Genomic DNA, 20335 nt, shown 5'->3' with positions numbered 1-20335 from the left:
CAGCAAGGCAACCAGCTTCCTAGAATTCTTCCAGGCATAGTTCTTCCAAACTGACAGCCTGGGATGTGTTTTCATTTTCCCCTAACAATCTCAGCTGGCTACACCTTGGGATCCCTTAGGCTAGGGGAAAACCTGCCCTGGAATGGGGGTGTACTGGAGAGGTCCCACTACTAAACCTACCTTCCCAGTCCAAATAAAATCCAGTCCTTGAACTTTTAAACAAACTGTCTCAGCAAGCTACATCTTGCTGAAAACACTTTAGCTTTTCTGGATCTTACTTACCTCACCCAGTTGAGGAACCCAGGTGAGATATACACCCCTTCCAAGACTTTTCCATACACTTTACCACACCATGTACATAATAAATAGTGCATATCCCCTTAAAAGACTCACAGCAGAAGGGCCCACAGGGGTCTCCATGGCTTCAGCTCCCAGATCAGTCATCCTCACACTTGCAGGGAGCTGAAATGATGCCAGAATATATACCCCTTCTACTTACAGACCTCAGATCAGCTGGGCTTCCTTCCAGTCTGGCGCGCTTTTTTCAAATCTTTTAGCCCTGCCCACACGTCACGGCTACACGCCGGAGGCCACTGCAGGTTGGATTCACATGACCTTATCTCCAGCGATTTCCCTGCGGATCCCTGACAGAGCCACCCTAATGGATGGCAGGGGGAGCTTCATGTCTCAACCGGAGGGACTTGAGTATCCGGCGCTGCACGCGCCTTCAGGAAGGACAGAACAGACGCCAGGCCGGAAGCACCGCTCCCGCTCCACCAGGTACCCTAGCTAGGGGTTGGGGCTGCGGTCTGCCTCCATGCAGGTTGTCAGATTTTCTTCACCTCAACCCAGCACTGCCCCCTGAGTGGTCCCATAGCAAATGCCATGAGAGATGGCCTCTCCCCACCTGGAGGGACAGAAAGACACTGAACGTGACACGGAGGAGGGCCTACTTTTAAACTTCCTGTCCCTACCTGGTTGGAGGAGGGTCATTTCTCATGGTATGCCGTCTTGGAGGACGAAATGGAAAAATGGCTGTTTCGGCATTTATTTATTTTTTACGGCGTTCACCTGATGGGGTGGCTCACGTGATATTTTATAGAGCTGGTCGATATGGACGTGGAAATATCCAATATGTTTACTTTTCTTTTTTTCACATTTTTTTTTTTACTTGGAACATTTTTTTTCTTTTTATTATGTAAAACACTTTTTTTAACTTCTCTTTTTTTTTCAACTTTATGGAGTCTGATCCCCTCTACAATGTATTATAGAGTGTAATACACTTACAGCCTCCTTGCCTGTGAGACCCAGGGGGCTGGGTTTCACAGGCTTACATGAAAGGCAGCACTATGCCTATGAAAGGCATTGGGCTGACTTCCGAGCCATTGTGTCCCCGTCACCGCAGCGCAGGGACCCGACAGAGACATCGCACATGCCCCAGTCCGCGCTGACCGCGTCATAGCGAGGGTTAATGGGCCGGCATCTGTGTTTTCACCTATGCCGCATACAGCAGGGGCCCAGCTATCAGTGACTGCCAGATCCCTGCTGCTGATCGGGTGGGCGCAGCTCCTGCACTGCCCAATCAGGGTGCCGTAGCTGTACAGCGCTGGGTTTTAAGGTACAGTCCCCAGCACCGTACATCTACAGTGCTGGTATCCTACAGGTTAATTAGCAGGAGACTCCATAAGGGAATCACATATTTGTCAATATATTTTCTGAGACCATACAGAAAAGGTGAGCTTTTTTTGATCTGTTCACATGGTGCAGTAATCTGACCGTAGGGTTGCGTTGTGGCCCAGCCCCAAGATGGGGAACGGGGACCTGTCTCCACGATTTTAGACTATTATCTGTAGTACTACTCGTGTATTACTTCAGATAAGGAGTCCAGATCACAATTGTTTATTTCCCTATTGAACCAACCGCAGCTCCCCCCTTCTTCCAATATTAGCATTTTAAGCTTCGCTGAAACATTTTGAGTGCTGACAGTGGGGGTACTGAGGGCAGTAGGAGAATAAAAAATGGCAATTTGGTCTCCATATCTGCAGTACAACTTGTGTATTACCATACCTCAGAAATTGTCCAAGAAGATCATGGTGACAGATTCCCTTTAAATCTGGCAGTGGGAAACTTGTTGGGCTGCTGTGTCCCACCCACCTCCTGCCAATGCTGTGTTGTGGCATTTGCCATATCCTGCCTCACCCATTAATGTAGGGTCCCATTTAAGAGGCCACCTTGCACTTTAATACTAGAATATTATGTTCATAAACTTTGCTTAACAGCAATACATCAATGTCTTTTTTTTTTTTTTTACATTTGTGGCTATAATTTAAAGGGATTGCTTTACCAAAATGAATGGTTGACCATGACTCATCAGAGTCTACCAAAGCAGGAGCTGCTCTTACTTAATGACTCTTTATGGACTAATAGAGTGAGTCCTGAATAGGAGATGTCTTGCTATGAGGACCAAATGCTCTAAAAGGACATATGAGACAGCCTATGTAAATCTTAAAGGCATATTGCAATGTGATGATGCTGATGACCAGTCCTCAGGATTAGAGTTGTCACAATACCAGAATTTTAATTTGATTTTTCTACCAAGAAAAGTATTCGGGACACGCACCTATATCGAGAAAAGAGACCCGCAAGGACTCTAAGCAGGCCACCACCAAGAGCACTCCCGCTGGAAGTGAATGGGAGCGCACCGCGCATGGCGGGCCACCGCTCTCATTCACTTCTATAGGCCTGACCGAAATAGCGGAGCCAGTGCTCGGCAATTTTTGGTGGCCTCATAGAAAATGAATGGAGGGCAGCTGCGCATGCTCAGTGCTGGGGAACGAATAGAACACTTACTTGGTGACCTGCTTTTCATCCTTTTAGTTGGAGATCCACTAATTCTGGGACCTGCACCTATCTCTCAAAAGATGCCAAGAGGCAAGTGGACCATACATGTGTGGCCACCCTCCTTTCATTTCTATGGGAGTGTCGAAAATAGCTAAGCAGTGAGCTCGGCTATTTTCAGAATTTTGAGCATCAGTTATGATCAGTATGCATCCATCAGAGATCAGCTATTTTTGACGGGATAAAAAATTCTGCATGCAGTACTTTATCTCCTGCCAAAAATAACTGATCTGTGATGGAAGTGACACAAACGGATGCAAACTGATCATAACTGAAAAAAAGACAAATCAGTTATTTTTAGTGCAAACTGTTTTTCATTTTTCTGTTGTTCTGACGGATCAGAAGAATGGACGGCTAAATGGTAAGATGTAAACTTTGGATTATTTTTTTTATTCCTCTCACTCCCACACACAAAAAAAGAAAATAATCCTAGATACCTACTTGTTAACGTTAAGAGGGGCAAAAGTTTAAAAGTAATATCAGGAAGTATTACTTTACTGAGAGAGTAGTGAGAGAGTAGTGGATGCATGGAATAGCCTTCCTGCCGAAGTGGTAGCTGCAAATACAGTGAAGGAGTTTAAGCATGCATGGGATAGGCATAAGGCTATCCTTCATATAAGATAGGGCCAGGGACTATTCATAGTATTCAGTATATTGGGCAGACTAGATGGGCCAAATGGTTCTTATCTGCCGACACATTCTATGTTTCCAAACCAAACTTTTTTGGGCCTTTAAGACTAAGCAATTTTTTCATTTTTCCATCCATTTCAAGACCTGTAAAACTTTTACAGTATTTTCCCACTAGATTTTGGGGGATCCACTGTAACATTCTGTAGTTTGTAAGACTGGGAAAAAACATTCATCCAGTTCAGCCTGTTATCCGGCAACTTGATCCAGAGGAAGGCAAAAAAAAAAAAAAGCCAATTTTTCTCCTTCCCGACTCCAATCAGAATAACTCCCTGGATCAAGAACCCATGTCTAGTAACTGTAACCTGTAATATGTATTACACTCCAGAAATACATCCAGGCCCCTCTTGAACTGTTTTAGTGAACTCTCCATCAGCACCTCCTCAGGCAGAGAGCTCCATAGTCTCACTGCTTTTACCGTAAAGAATACTCTTCTATGTTTGTGTACAAACCTTCATTCCTCTAGATTCAGTGGATCTCCCCTCGTCACAGTCACAGTCCTGGCGATAAATAGATGATGGGAGAGATCTCTGTACTGACTCGTGATATATTTATGCATAGTTATTAGATCTCCCCTTAGTCGTCTTTTTTCTAAACGGAATAACCCTAATTTTGATAATCTTGCAGGGTACTGTAGTCCACCCATTCAAGTTATTACTTTAGTTGCCCTCCTCTGAACCATCTCCAGCTTTGTTAAGCCTCTATTGTTCACAGGATCCCAGAATTGTACAAAGTACTCCATGCGCGGTCTGTATTTTTCTAAGGCACCATTTTGAGATGTACATATAACTTACTGATGAACTTTTATTAAATCTTCTAGGACCCCCCTCCCAGAAATGTAGCCATTGTTGTTTTTTAGGTTATACATACGCAGCATTCACAATTGTTTACTACATTTTCACAATAAATACACTTCAAAGTATTCAATTTGTTCACCATAGAGAACATTTTCTATAAACTGCGCTGTGTAGGGGCATGGTTTTTTGAGGGACCAGCTGTAGTTTTAATCAGTACCATTTTGGGATTGTTTTGGGATACATGACCAGTATCTCAAAGTCAGTACACCCCTCACATTTTGTAAATATTTTATTATAACTTGTAATGGGACAACACTGAAGATCTGACACTTTTGATACAATATAAATTAGTCAGTGTACAGCTCTTATAACAGTGTAAATTTGGTGTGCCCCCCAAAAAACTAAACACACGGCCATTAATGTCTAAACCACTGGCAACAAAGGTGAGTACACCCCTAAGTGAAAATGGCCAAATTGTGTGAATTTTGTGTGGCCACCATTATTTTCCAGCACTGCCTTAACTCTCTTGGGCATGGAGTTCACTAGAGCTTCACAGGGTGCCACTGGAATCCTCTTCCACTCCATGACGACCATAGAGTTGATGGATGTTAGAGACCTTATGCTCCTCCACCTTCCGTTTGAGGATGCCCCACAGATGCTCAATAGGGTTTAGGCCTGGAGACATACTTGGCCAGTCCAGCACCTTCACCCTCAGTTTCTTTAGCAAGGAAGTGGTCGTCGTGTTTGGGGTAGTTATGTTGGAATACCTCCCTGCAGCCCAGTTTACGAAGGAAGGGGATCATGCTCTGCTTCAGTATGTCACAGTACATGTTGGCATTCATGGTTCCCACAATGAACTGTAGCTCCCCACAGCCAGCAGCACTCATGCTGCCCCAAACCATGACACTCCCACCTCTATGCTTGACTGTAGGCAAAAACACACTTGTCTAGCATGTGTGGCGGCAACCAGGTGAGGAGTACAATGCCACCATCTGAACTAAATAGGTTTATCTTGGTCTCTTCAGACAACAGAACACGGTTCCAGTAATCCATGTCCTTAGCAAACTTTGCAGGCTTTTTTCTGCATCATCTTTAGAAGAGGCTTCCTTCTGGGACGACAGCCATGCAGACAAATTTGATGCAGGGTGTGGCATATAATCTGAGCACTGACAGGCTGACCCTCCACCCCTTTAACCTCTACAGGAATGCTGGCAGCACTTGTACGTGTATTTTGAAAAGACAACCTCTGTATATGATGCTGAGCCGGGCATGCTGGGAGATGTAGTTTTGCAACAGATGGAGGGCAGCAGGTTGAGCATCCCTGCTGTAGACTGTCCAAGCATGCTCAGAGTTGTAGTTTTGCATCAGCTGGAGAGCCGCAGGTAGGGCATCCCTGGTCTAGGCCATCTTTATGTAGAGCAGCAACTTTCTTTTTTTTTTTTTTTGCGTTCTTTGCCATGAGGTGTCATGTTGAACTTTCAGTGACCAGTAAGAGTTCGAGAGCGATAACGCCAAATTTAACACATCTGTGACCTTTTAACAATTCACATGACACCAGTGAGGGAAAATACCTCATTAGGCACAATTTGGCCATTTTCACTTAGGGGTGTACTTGCTTTTGTTGCCAGCGGTTTAGACATTAAGGCTAGGTCTACACGACGACATTTGTTGCGCGACAAAAAGTCGCGCAACAGTTGTCGCGCGACATTTTGTTGCACTAATGTCACGCAACAATTTTTATAATGGCAGTCTATGGTGTCGCACTGCAACATGCGACATGTTGCGACTGCGACGCGACAGTCGCAGAAAAATCCATCTTGAATGGATTTTCTGCGACTGTCGCGTCGCAGTCGCAGCATGTCGCACGTTGCAGTGCGACACCATAGACTGCCATTATAAAAATTGTCGCGCGACATTGGTGCAACAAAATGTCGCACGACAAATGTCGTCGTGTAGACCTAGCCTAATAGCGGTGTGTTGCGTTATATTGAGGGCGCACCAAATTTACACTGTTATACAAGCTGTACACTGACTACTTTACATTGTATCAAACTGTCATATCCTCAGTGTTGTCCCATGAAGAGATATAATAAAAATTTAGAAAATAAAGTGAGGGGTGAACTTACTTTTGAGAGATACTGTAGTTCTTTTTGATCACTTTATAAGAGGCAGAATGAATAATAAATTGGAACAGAACATTTTTTACCACAGGATTCACCCAGTACTATAATTGACATGTTCACTTTATTCTGCAGGTTAATACTATTACAGGGATACCAAATTTCTATTTTTTCTTAAGATATAACTTAGCATATAACTTTCTCATCTTTATATATTAAGGAAACAACATCTTTTTATATATTAAGGAAACAAAATCGTCAATATATTTATTAATGATCTTGTAGAAGGCTTGCATAGTAAAATATCAATTTTCGCAGATGACACTAAACTGTGTAAAGTAATTTACACTGATGAGGACAGTATACTACTACAGAGCGATCTGGATAGATTGGAGGCTTGGGCAGATAAGTGGCAGATGAGGTTTAACACTGACAAATGTGAAGTTATGTACATGGGAAGGAATAATGCAAGTCACCCGTACTTATTAAATGGTAAAACACTCGGTAACACTGACATGGAAAAAGATCTAGGAATTTTAATAAACAGCAAACTAAGCTGCAAAAACCAGTGTCAGACAGCTGCTGCCAAGGCCAATAAGATAATGGGTTGCATCAAAAGGGGCATAGATGCCCGTGATAAGAACATAGTCCTACCACTATCATTAGTCAGACCACACATGGAGTACTGTGTACAGTTCTGGGCTCCAGTGAACAAAGCAGACATAGCAGAGCTGGAGAGGGTCCAGAGGAGAGCAACTAAAGTAATAACTGGAATGGGGCAACTACAGTACCCTGAAAGATTATCAACATTAGGGCTATTCACTTTAGAAAAAAGACGACTGAGAGGAGATCTAATTAATATGTATAAATATATCAGGGGTCAGTACAGAGATCTATCCCATCATCATTTATCCCCAGGACTGTGACTGTGACGAGGGGACATCCTCTGCGTCTGGAGGAAAGAAGGTTTGTACACAAACATAGAAGAGGATTCTTTACGGAAAGAGCAGTGAGACTATGGAACTCTCTGCCTGAGGAGGTGGTGATGGTGAGTACAATAAAGGAATTCAAGAAGGGCCTGGATGTATTTCTAGAGTGTAATAATATTACAGGCTATAGCTACTAGAGAGGGGTTGTTGATCCAGGGAGTTATTCTGATTGGAGTCGGGAAGGAATTTTTATTCCCCTAATAGAGGAAAATTGGCTTCTACCTCACAGGGGTTTTTTGCCTTCCTCTGGATCAACTTGCAGGATGACAGGCCGAACTGGATGGACAAATGTCTTTTTTCGGCCTTATGTACTATGTTACTAACAAAAAGAAACCAATGTGGATAAACAGAACTGTAAAGAAAGCAATAAATGACAAAAAGAAAGCATCTAAAACAGGAAGGTAGCACGGAAGCACTGAAAAACTATAAGGAAAAAAATAGAACATGTAAAAAACTAATAAAAGCGTCCAAACTAGAGACCGAGAGATTAATTGCCAAAGAGAGTAAAACCAACCCTAAAATATTCTTCAATTATATAAATGTTAAAAAGTATAAATCTGAAGGTGCCGGCCCGATAAAGAGTAATGAGGGGGGAGTCGCAGAGAGCGACGAGGAGAAAGCAAAGCTGTTAAATATTTTTTTCTCCAATGTATTCACTGAGGAAAATAAACTGTCAGATGACATGCCGAATGTTGAAATAAATTCCCCATTAAAAGTGTCCTGTCTGACCCAGGAAGAAGTACAACAGCGACTTAAAAAGATTAAAATAGACAAATCGCCAGGACCGGATAGCATACACCCCCGTATCCTAAGGGAATTCAGTAATGTCATAGCCAGACCCTTATTTCTGATATTTGCAGATTCTATATTGACAGGGAATGTCCCACAGGATTGGCGCATGGCAAATGTGGTGCCAATATTCAAAAAGGGTCCAAAAACAGAGCCTGGAAACTATAGGCCGGTAAGTTTAACATCTGTCGTGGGTAAACTGTTTGAAGGTTTTCTGAGAGATGCTATGTTAGAGCATCTTAACGGAAAGAAGCAAATAACGCCATATCAGCATGGCTTTGTGAGGGATCGGTCATGTCAAACTAATTTAATCAGTTTCTATGAGGAGGTAAGTTCTAGACTTGACAGCGGCGAATCAATGGATGTCGTATCTGGACTTCTCCAAAGCATTTGACACTGTACCACATCAAAGGTTAGTATATAAAATGAGAATGCTCGGACTGGGAGAAAACGTCTGTATGTGGGTAAGTAACTGGCTCAGTGATAGAAAACAGAGGGTGGTTATTAATGGTACACACTCAGATTGGGTCACTGTCACTAGTGGAGTACCTCAGGGGTCAGTATTGGGCCCTATTCTCTTCAATATATTTATTAATGATCTTGTAGAAGGCTTGCATAGTAAAATATCAATTTTCGCAGATGACACTAAACTGTGTAAAGTAATTAACACTGAAGAGGGCAGTATACTACTACAGAGCGATCTGGATAGATTGGAGGCTTGGACAGATAAGTGGCAGATGAGGTTTAACACTGACAAATGTAAAGTTATGCACATGGGAAGGAATAATGCAAGTCACCGTACATACTAAATGGTAAAACACTCGGTAACACTGACATGGAAAAGGATCTAGGAATTTAAATAAACCGCAAACTAAGCTGCAAAAAACAGTGTCAGGCAGCTGCTGCCAAGGCCAATAAGATAATGGGTTGCGTCAAAAGGGGCATAGATGCCCGTGATGAGAACATAGTCCTACCACTTTACAAATCATTAGTCAGACCACACATGGAGTACTGTGTACAGTTCTGGGCTCCAGTGAACATAGAGCTGGAGAGGGTCCAGAGGAGGGCAACTAAAGTAATAACTGGAATGGGGCAACTACAGTACCCTAAAGGTTATCAAAATTAGGGTTATTCACTTTAGAAAAAAGACTGAGGGGTGATCTAATTAATATGTATAAATATATCAGGGGACAGTAGAGATCTATCCCATCATCTATTTATCCCCAGGACTGTGACGAGGGGACATCCTCTGCGTCTGGAGGAAAGAAGGTTTGTACACAAACATAGAAAAGGATCATTTACTGTAAGAGCAGTGAGACTATGGAACTCTCTGCCTGAGGAGGTGGTGATGGCGAGTACAATAAAGGAATTCAAGAGGGGCCTGGATGTATTTCTGGAGTGTAATAATATTACAGGATATAGCTACTAGAGAGAGATAGTTGATCCAGGGAGTTATTCTGATTGCCTGATTGGAGTCGGGAAGGAATTTTTTATTCCCTTAAAGTGAGGAAAATTGGCTTCTACCTCACAGTTTTATTTTTGCCTTCCTCTGGATCAACTTGCAGGATGACAGGCCGAACTGGATGGACAAATGTCTTTTTTCGGCCTTATGTACTATGTTACGGAATTTTTTATTTATTTTTATTTCATGCCATTCACCAAACCCAAGTGATAAATAATTGACATTCGATGATACAATGATACCGGCTTATATAATTTAGCTTTTCACCACTTTTATGTCTCAATATAATCTAAAAGCTAAACATTTCTTCTTTTTGAAAAGTCGGATAACTCACCCCTTTTACCCATGAGGGATATGTGTGCAGACAGCCTATGCACACCTTATATACCCACCAAGCCAGCTAACATATCATGAGATACACACTGCCGACATAGAATAGTGCAACTGGACTGTGTATATACTACATGGTGAACTCCTTAAAATATAAACACTGACAAACTTGCAATGTTTGCCCACCTCATCTCCCAAAAAATTAAAAAGCAATGAAAAGGCCAAATGTACTCCAGAATTGTACCAATAAAATCTACAGCTTGTACTGCAAAAAAAAAAACACAAGCCATCACACAGCTCTGTAAAAAAAAAAAAAAAATTATATATATTAATAGCTGTTACAAACCATTTAAACAAATTCAATGTTACAAAATCCAGATGCCGCTCCTTCCCTTCTGAGCACCGCCACGTCCCCAAACAGCAGTTTATGACCATATTTGGGGTATTTTCTTATTTGGAAGAAATTGCATAACAGATTTGGTTTCGTTTCTTGTTTTTTCTCTTGCAAAAATGGAAAATTTGGGACTAATGCAACATACTATTGGAAAAGTGTAATTTTTCATTTTCATGGTCCAATTCTATGAAAAGACCTGTAGGGTCTAAAACATCACTACACCCCTAGCTGAATTCCTTGAGGGGATGTAGTTTCAAAAATAAGGTTATTTCTTAGGGTTTCCACTGTACTGGTACCAATTTCAACATGGTGCCCAAACACTTTCCAGTAAAATCTGTGTTTTAAAAGCCGAATGGCTCTCTTTACCTTCTGTCCCCCCCAACAGCAACTTATGACCACATATGGGGTATTGCTGTACTTGGAAGAAATGGTGTAAAAATTTCTTAGGGTGCTTTTTCTCCTGTTAACCCTTGTTAAAACATAAAAATATGTAGTTTTTAGTTCAAATTTGTAACACAATTTTTGATTTTCATGCCCCAATTCTAATAAATATTATGAAACATCGGTGGGGTCAAGATGCTCATTACGTCCCTATATTAAATCTTTGATGAGTGGTTTCCAAAATTGGGCCTTTTGGGGTTGTTTATGTTTTAGCACCTGAAGGCCTCTGCAACCTGAAATGGTGCCTGAAAAATTGAGACCTTAAAGGGAACCCGTCACCAGTTTTATGGTATCCTAACTAAGGGCAACATAAATAAGTGACTGATTCTCTTAGCAAAATGCTGGGTCACTTTCTTTAATTGATCCAGTCAATCTGCCATCATCTTGTATTGAAAAGCTCCAGCTGATAATGATGAGTCCTGAATATTCATGAGCTCCTGACTCTCCCCGCCTACCTGCTGCTGATTGACAGTTATTTTCCATATGAATCAGCAGCAGGTGGGCAGGGGAGTGGCTATAGCTCTGAATTAAATATACGCTGGACTCCATGACATCACGCTGGACTCAAATCAGCTCATTAGTATGCGGCATCTTTGTGTGTATATTATGAGGTAACCATCTGTCACACCAGTAAGTGAATACATATAAGGTACTTTTTAGTAGTTAATGATTGTATAGAATTAGTTAGATTATAAATCAAATATCCACATGACAGGTTCCCTTTAAAATCCACAAGGTGGGCCACATAAGGGATGTTTCTAAAAGCTCCAGAACCAATATAATAAATTTGAAGTATTTGTTCTATTTTATTACCTGCGGTGTTCCAAAGATGGAACATTTTGTATTAATTCCTGTGAAACACCTAAGGGGGTAAAAAACGTCCTACACGTCATTTTAAATACTCTAGTGTGAAGTTTTTAAAAATAGTGATTTGCTGACCTCTCAAAGCCACTTCAGAACTGAATTGTTCCTAAAAAATAAAAAAATTGGATTTAGAAATTTGATTGAAAATTTTTAAAATTGCTGCCAAACTTATAAGCCTTTTAACCTCCCCAAAAAATGTAAGTACAAGTGAACAATGATGCCAACATAAATTGGAAATATGGTAAATATTAACTTTTTGTGAGCTATGACCATTAGTGTTGAGTGAATCGAGCTTCAGAAATCGATTTGACCTGTCTCCGTACAACATTAAAATGTATTGCCTCTCGTTTCAGCCGAAGATGAGTAAGACTTCAGTGAATGAATTCGGTCTTCAGTTCTGCATTTTTAAAAACATTTCAAATTTGGAATCCTAAGTCGGGTTTGGTAAATTGCTAGTAAATTGGTACCAAACCAGACTTTAGATTGCTAATTTGAAAGGTCAGACAGGTCTCCGTATAGCATTAAAACAAAGTGTTAGAATGTATCAACTTCGGATCTATTATCCGAAGTTCGATTTGCTCAACACTATTGACCGTCCTAAAAGTAGAGAAATTCAAGTGTGGAAAATTTACAAATTTTGTTAAATTTAAGAACCTTGAAACATGACTAGGAAATATCAATCACACCCAAGACAGCCATCCTTGGACAGCACTGTTCTTACTTCTAGTCCATACATAGTGGGGTTCTGGGTACTGGTTAGCTACCTATAGGTATCACTAGAGAAACAGGTTTCTTTCTTCTGGATTAGGGCTAATTAGCATAGCTTTTCTATAACTATCCAAGAAATATTCCTAGATCATTTTATATATTACCTAATCACATTCTAATTTACTTTGCCAGAATCGAAACAAGTTGTTTTTGTACAAATTTTATTTTTAAAAATGACAGACATTATGTGCAGAGAAACACAGATCAGAAGTGTCTACATTTGTTTTTCCCAAAATTAGGTAGTTTGTGGCAATCATACAGTACAACTAGAAAAACAGATCAAATTGGAGACACTGGAAAACTAGAATTTAATACTAGCTTTCTGGGAATGAGAAATTAATTCTATAGAAAAAGTTTGGTCTGCCTTGCATCTGAGAAGCTAGAAAAGCAGTTTATTTTGCCATATGATATACTTGCGACATGAGCATGTACATATATACACATGTACTCGCACAAACCAGATATTTAGCCGTTCTTTTAGAACGTACTGCTAACGTCTGGTCTGCCACACACTTAAATATACAAAAAAATTGTCTCATACATTTTTTTCAGCACTATGAAAGAGTAAGAAAGGATCCTAGCAGTAGAAAAGGGTAAAAATGTCTATTTAGTTAAGAAAGTGCAATAAAAACTTAAAGGCCAAAAAGGAGAAACAACTCTCGAATAAAGGGAATCACGCAGCCGTCATACTAGGCATATTATATTCAGGCTCCTCCACCTGTATGACCACATCATGTACAAAAGCAAAAAGTTGTGCAAATTCTATATATGCAATGCCATGGCGTCAGATAAATGGAGTGATAAATCTCTAATATATAAGTAAAGCTGAATCATTGTATAATGAAAAGTTATACAACAAATATATATATATTTTTTTTTTACAAGCCCTCATAATTTTCAATGTGTCTGCTTGTGGTCAGCAAACATTCACCGTTCCCATCCACAGGCTGAAAATTATACTCGAGAGATGGAGCTGCATGGCTGATTAGTTGTATCAGAGTCCGGGAGATACGCTAGCTGGGCCAGATAAGGAAAGGTTGTCATTCTGTGGTTGGAAATACTTAATGTTCACATTTACTAACTGCAAACAGGGATCTTGAAAATGAAGAATTGAAACCTAGAGGGAGACTTTAAAGGGGTTGTCCAATTTTAGAAAAACATGACTTCATAACATTTTAGAAGCATCTTTGCCTCCCCACACGCCTAAAAGTCAAATGTACACCAGCTATTGGTTGACTAATTCCCAAGAAAGAGTATTAGAACATTCCAGAACTTTAATACACAGTGAATACATTTACTTATTGGCATAAATGCATACATTTTAATTAAATGAATTTCCAGGCTCCAGATATTAATAACCTATCCTTAGGATAGGACATCAATATCAAAATCAGTGAGGGTCTGACACCTAGCACCCTTACCAACCAGCTGTTCCCTGCAGCCTCTTGTGCCTGATCTAACACTTTGAATGGAACAAGAAGTAGTTCCCATGACTGGTCACTGCAGCTCAGCTCCCATTCAAGTGACCTAGCCACTACACTGAGTGGAGCTGTGCTTGAGGCGACCTTATGCCTGAGGAGGCAGGGAACAAACGGTTGGTCAGAAGTAGTGCCAGTTCTTTACTGATCCAATATTGATGACCTATCCTGAAGATAGGTCATCAATATCTGGTGCCCCCCCCCAAAAAATCTTTAAAACATTCAAAATTATCTTGGTCTGTCAAAGCCAATCTTATACAGCTGCTTTACCATTAGTTTATAGGGATATTTCCACTTTAGACATCAATGTCATATCCACAGATGAAGGTACTACTTCTGGCTCCCACAGAAGTGAATCGAGAGACCTGCAGATATGTGTAGTCACCTCTCCACTGATTCCTTACTTGGATGCATCAGCTGGCAGCCAACTTACCTGTGAATATGGAAGACTCCCATTCAGGAGATAGATGCGGGTTCTACCTCTGTGATCAGACATTTATGGCATACCTTGTGGATAGGTCATAAATGTTTAAGATGGGAATACACCTTTAATGCTATAGAGACCTCATGTAGACAACTTCTTGTAGAATCCACAGGTATACTGTAAGTATGGCTGGTTTCTGATGATCTGCTGAATAATATTTTTATTTGCCCCACTATTTAGAAATTAGGGTCACTGAATGCTAGTTTCAACTATGTGTTTGGCAGCGTCTCTTGCCACAAGTCTGAAAAAGACAAGAGGAGGGCAGGTGGTACATTGTTCTTTAGTGCAGAAGAGGCTTCTGGACTACCTGCATCTCTTACGATCCATTTTAAACTTTTAGTGGGAGGCACTGCCAAATGCATAGCTGGAACTTAAGAGGATGAAAACCTGGTGTATACAAGATAGAAGTAGTAGGATGTTTGTAAAAAGTTAAGATTGTATAGACAATACAAGAATCCAGCATACACATTTGAAATATCCAGGAACGTATTACAAAAGAGGTGATAAAGCTGGGTAATTTCTCCGTTCCTACATGAGATCCGTAACAGAGTTTACATTCAACTCAACCAGAGAGTAAATTTGTCTCAACAGCTAGCTCTAGACATGAGAATGCAGTCTGTCGGGGTGATGAGCGCCTTCTGGTCACCTCTTCTTCTGCTCATCTCTAGAGGAAAATTAAAGAGGTTGTCTCATCTCACCGTTACTAAGGCTGAGGCTGAGATGAGAAAGTCCCAACAATCAGGCGACCGGGAAACAGCGCAGAGGGCCGATGCTCTGCTGTTTCATTGCAGTGCATGGGAGCCAAGGAAAAATCATAGCACCACAAGCAATGTGGTTTCTGAGTTAGAAAACAGCATAGCTGGCTGTGCTACACTGTTTCCATAGCTCCCATGCACTGCAATGGGAGCTACTGAAACAGCATAGCGCGGTCCCGCTGCGCTGCTTCCCGGTCACCTGGTGGTCGAGACTTTGTCTCATCTTGCATTAGTAAAAGTAAGATGAGACAACCCCTTTAAGGACTGGACAGGAAAAATCCATCTCATAATCTATGAGCTGTCCCAGAAATATTATACAGCAGATACCATCAAAACCTGTGTTATCCTCCGTCAGAATTCTAATGTCCATGACCAGCTTAAAGGGCATCTGTCGGCAGATTTGTACCTATGAAACTAGCTGACCTGTTAAATGTGTGCTTGGCAGCTGAAGTCATCTGTGTTGGTCCCATGTTCATATGTTCCAGCATTGCTGAGTAAAATTAAGTTTTAATATATACAAGCAACAGGGGTGTTGCCATTACACCTAGAGGCTCTTCTCTCTCTGCAACTGCTGTGCCCCCTGCACTTTGACAGGACCAGGCAGTGAAATCATTATCATTCCTGGCCCTGTCAATGAAATTGGAGATGGCGCGGCAGTAGCAGAGCCTCTAGGTGTAATTGGAGAGGCTCATTTAAAAACTTAATTTTTCTCAGCAATACAGGCACATATGAACATGGGACCAACACAGATGCATTCTGCTGCCAAGCACAACCGGTCAGCCAGTTTCATAGGTACAAATCTGCTAACAGATGCCCTTTAAGGGAGTCTGTCAGGAGTTTTGTTGATGCAAAACTGCTGACAGACATAGGTAGGGGCAGAAAACAGGAGCTTACGCATAACTGTCCCTGCTTTTAATCAATCGGGTGCTGTAATAATGAACGCTGAATGCAGCGGGTGCCACTTCCACAAGTGGAGTAGGAGCAGGCCCTCAGACTGCAATGCTTCAGGATCATTGTAGGAGTAGCTCCACAGCCTTTCTGTGACTGTTGTGGTGGTCTCCAGGTCGGACACTACAGAGGGTTTGTGGAGCTGCTGATACACCAATCTTCAAGCACTGGAGCCTGTGGTCCTACACAGTACATTGAGGAAGCAGTGCTCACTACATTCAAAGTTCATTTTTGCAGCACTCTATTGATTACAGCAAGGACAGAGTTATGTATCACCTCCAGTACCCTGCACTTACCTAGACAAGATGTCCTTTAAAGCATGCTATAGCATATTATTTTATTTATCGTGAAACGTTAGCTGGGCTAGTCAGGAGGAGCCATTCAGTTTTTTTGGGGGGATGGAATGCAGACCCGTTCATTTCAACAAGTCCGCAAAAAATGCAGGCAGCACACTGTGTGCTACGCGCATCCGTATGTCCGTTCCGTAGCCCCGCAAAAAATATTGAACATGTCCTATTCTTGTCCGTTTTGCTGACAAGGATAGGCATTGTCACAATGGATCTGCAAAAAAAAAAAAACAGATGACATTATCAGTTGTTTTTTTTTGCAGACCGCAAAACACATACGGTTGTGTGAATGTAGCCTTAAACATATTTAGTGATAAGTATGACCAATGTCTTAGCATAGTTTCTCAAAAAAGGAAACATAAACCTTTGATCATCAAAAACATATTAAAAAGAGGGACCGTCACCTCTCCTGACATTTTCTCTTATAACTGTAAGTTGTGCCATTCCATTTCTATTAGACGTTTATTAATAAGTGTGGAATTGGGTGTTACCTGTTGGTGTATGCCCCTGCACAGTCATGCCACTGACAGCAACGATTGTACAATGGCAGACTGTGCAGGGACACACCAGAAAATGCTAACATCCAGTTTGACATTTATTCATAAACTTCTAATAGGAACATAAGAATGGCACAACGTATTGTTCTAAAAAAAAGATGGCCCACAATTGTTATTAGATGGGGAAAGAGAAATAGTTACTAAAACAGACATGTCAGGAGAGGAGATAGGTCCTCTTTAAGAATATTAAGAATAAAGTACAACCTTATGTTGTAAGTACTAATGTCGATCAATGGGCATGTCTACCGATCACTTCTAGGACTGTGGCTTTGTTCCCACGCTGGCTACCAATCTCTCCGGTGACCTGAAGTCAACTAGGTTCCCCTGGTCTTGAGTGCGAATCTATTGCTGATGCTGACGAGAAACATCAGCATGCATTTGCTTTAAGGCTTGAAAAAATTTGTCAACCACATTCTCCCCCCAAAAAAGTTCTAACTCTAGAACAACCCTAACACCATCTTTTCTTAGAGATGAAATCACTGACAACCATTTAAATAGCACAGATCCACTGAAAAGAGACCATAAGGACAATGAAAATACAGCCGTATGAAAACGAAGCCCTTTTATGAGTAAGGCACCACATTCAGATTGTGCATCCCACTGGAAAAAGAACAAAAAAAAGAACTTTTATGCCATTTTATAGCAAACAACATTCTTAAAGAAATAAAGGGGAAAAAAAATCAAATATTTCACACGTGATTATGTCTAAGAACATATTTCTTGAATATACAAATGACTGTAAATAAATAGGCCAAGTCCAAAAACACACTCGCATGAAATAGGGTCCCAAATACCAAGTTTGTTGACTTAAAGGATCATACATACCTACGCAAGTTACCGCTGTATAAGTGCATAATAAAGCTGGAGCTAACATCGTTCTTAAAGGGAACCTGTCAGGACCTTCATGGTGCAATAACCACAGGCCGCATTATATAACGACAGGCTCCAGGTTCACAATCAACTACTTCTTACTCTCAAATACTGTGGCCTGTCATAGAAGACATAGTTTGAAAACTAGCCGAGAACAGGGAGATGAGACAAGGGGCGACTCCCTGAATAGCTTGGCTTGATTAACAGATCTCTCATTATCTGTGCATAGAGAGAGACCGGTCAATCAAGTCGGCCTGGAAAAGCCAGCAGAGAGCCGCACCCATGTCTCTTCTTGTCTAGCTCATTTTTAAACTTTTTTTCTGAACGGATGAAGCAGTTTGTGAACAGGGAGCCTGTCAGTATTTTATACTCTTTGAAGCTCATGACAGTTTCCCTTCAAAGGAGCTGTGAAAGTATGAGGAAGGGAGGGGCAAGACCCCTCAATTTGGCTGAACCTGTAAATGAAAAATGACTTACCTGCTTCCCGCTCCTTCTCCTCCAGGCCTGCGATGCTCCCGCTGGGCTCCCTCTGGTAGGACATTGTTGCAACCAATTACTGGCCGCTGCAGTGACCAACTCCCCTTACATCATGACAAAAGTTCCCATGACACAAGGCTATCAAGCCTCCGCTACGGCCAATGATTGGCTGCAGCGATGTCAAATCAGATGTTTACATTGAAGGAGCCCATTACAGACATGAAGGAGAAGGAGTGGCAAAGCGGGTACGTAATATTTCCTTTACAGGTCCTGCCAAGTGTGTGTCGCCAAAGGTCTCCCCCATTCTTGCACAACCCTTTTAAAGCTATAGACACATACAGGTACACACAGAATACAGTCAAGTCAAACTTTCATTGAGTACCAAGTAACCCTCCTTCCATATCACTTGAAGAGCACAGCCAAGACAATTCAACTATTCCTTAATGCTGCAGATGAGACCTGCGGTGCTAAGAGGCAAATGTTCCAATACTGGGTTGTGGATGATGACCTGCAGCATGACTCCCTTCCGTGATCATTCACAGTTTGTTGCATTCTCCAAGAGACAGAGGCTATAAAAATGTGGAAGCTTGGATTTTCCAGTGGTGCACTTCTAGCAACAACAGCACCATCCATGCCAGCATTTCAAGAAAATGCAAGTTTAAGAGGAGTATCAGGCCACGTCGGGATAGACTCATTTCCTGGGTTTGTTAAAGGTGGGCATAGCTCCTCTAGCTGTTAGCCCTTCAAAGCGCTTGTAAGTGTAGTTGATGAAGACCCAGTCCTTGTTCTTAAAGTCAGAGTCAGGATGGTTGCTTGCAACACCTTTGGAGAGAAATCAGAATAAACCAATGCTGAAACAGACTCTCCCATTACCCACACAAGTTAGGCTATGACTGTGATGGTGAATGTAATATATGGCGCAATGGACCCATTATTATTTCACAATTCCTTTTCACACTCAGAAAAGCATGGTGGTATTTTTTAGGAAATCCTTCATAATGCATCATTTAACAAAAAAAAATCAAGGACTTAAGGAATAATATAAGGCCTCCACTCTGAGGGGAGCATTGTAGGGACAGACATTTGGATTTCAGGGTTCTGTCACATACATGGATTTGTGTTAGCTATACAGAACTTGCAGCGCGTAACCAGTCGGATAATACCCATAATATGTGGGCACCGTCACCCTCCAGCCACTTTTCATAGTCAGCGACAAGAGGGCAGTTGAGGGCGTCCACATGTAAATGGAATTTAATATTGCATTACTTGTCAAGCTCCAGTGGTATTAGGGTACAAGATGGCCAGGTAAATTATCCTTCAGCCCAACTCCCCAAATAGCCTCTTGAATACCCTTTGAATACCTCCACTGTTCAAAAAAAGAAGTAAGAACAATAGCGCACGCTTACTATGCTAAGTATGCTAAGTGCACCACGTGAGGCTGTTTATTGCCAAAATTTTGGAGCATCTCATTTTAGATGTGTTTATTATTCAGATACAACATCCCTGTCATTTCCTGGTTTTAAACTGCCGAGCTTTTGTCTACCCTTTAGATACATTTATATAATCCACAATTCTGGTCCAAAAAAGTAGTGCAGATTAGACCAACTAAGTTTTTGGTGGCCAGAATTTCTGTGCATTGGAACAAAATTAGCAGGGTACGTGGACAGATTTTCACCATAAGCTACCCTAATAAATCTGTAGTATAAACTAGACTTCCGTTTTAAAGATGTGCTGGATTTATCATCTGCCATCAGCCACTATAACAAATGTCGCTCACGTTAAGACTTTCTAAGTTTAGACTACGTCTAAAGTCTTTAGACTTAAAGTCTAAGTCTACAAATTAGACAGGATAAGTAAACCTAGGCCCCTGTGCAGTACTG

The 20335-nt window shown here is 41.4% G+C and overlaps 1 protein-coding gene across 3 annotated transcripts in view; it reads right to left on the bottom strand.

The window, feature by feature from the left end:
• Positions 1-16818: 16818 nt before the first annotated feature.
• The window catches only part of LOC122933398 (serine/threonine-protein kinase 38), a 66602-nt gene continuing 63085 nt past the window's right edge, over positions 16819-20335 (bottom strand). For all 3 annotated transcript variants that reach the window (XM_044288370.1, XM_044288371.1, XM_044288369.1), the window contains exon 14: positions 16819-19277. In XM_044288370.1, coding sequence (XP_044144305.1) covers positions 19147-19277 — 131 coding nt within the window. In that variant the 3' untranslated portion in view covers positions 16819-19146. The remainder of the gene's footprint in view (positions 19278-20335) is intronic.

Source organism: Bufo gargarizans, chromosome 3, assembly GCF_014858855.1.
Source record: "Bufo gargarizans isolate SCDJY-AF-19 chromosome 3, ASM1485885v1, whole genome shotgun sequence".
Classification (NCBI taxonomy): Eukaryota; Metazoa; Chordata; class Amphibia; order Anura; family Bufonidae; genus Bufo; species Bufo gargarizans.
This window is presented reverse-complemented; position numbering and strand designations above follow the sequence as displayed.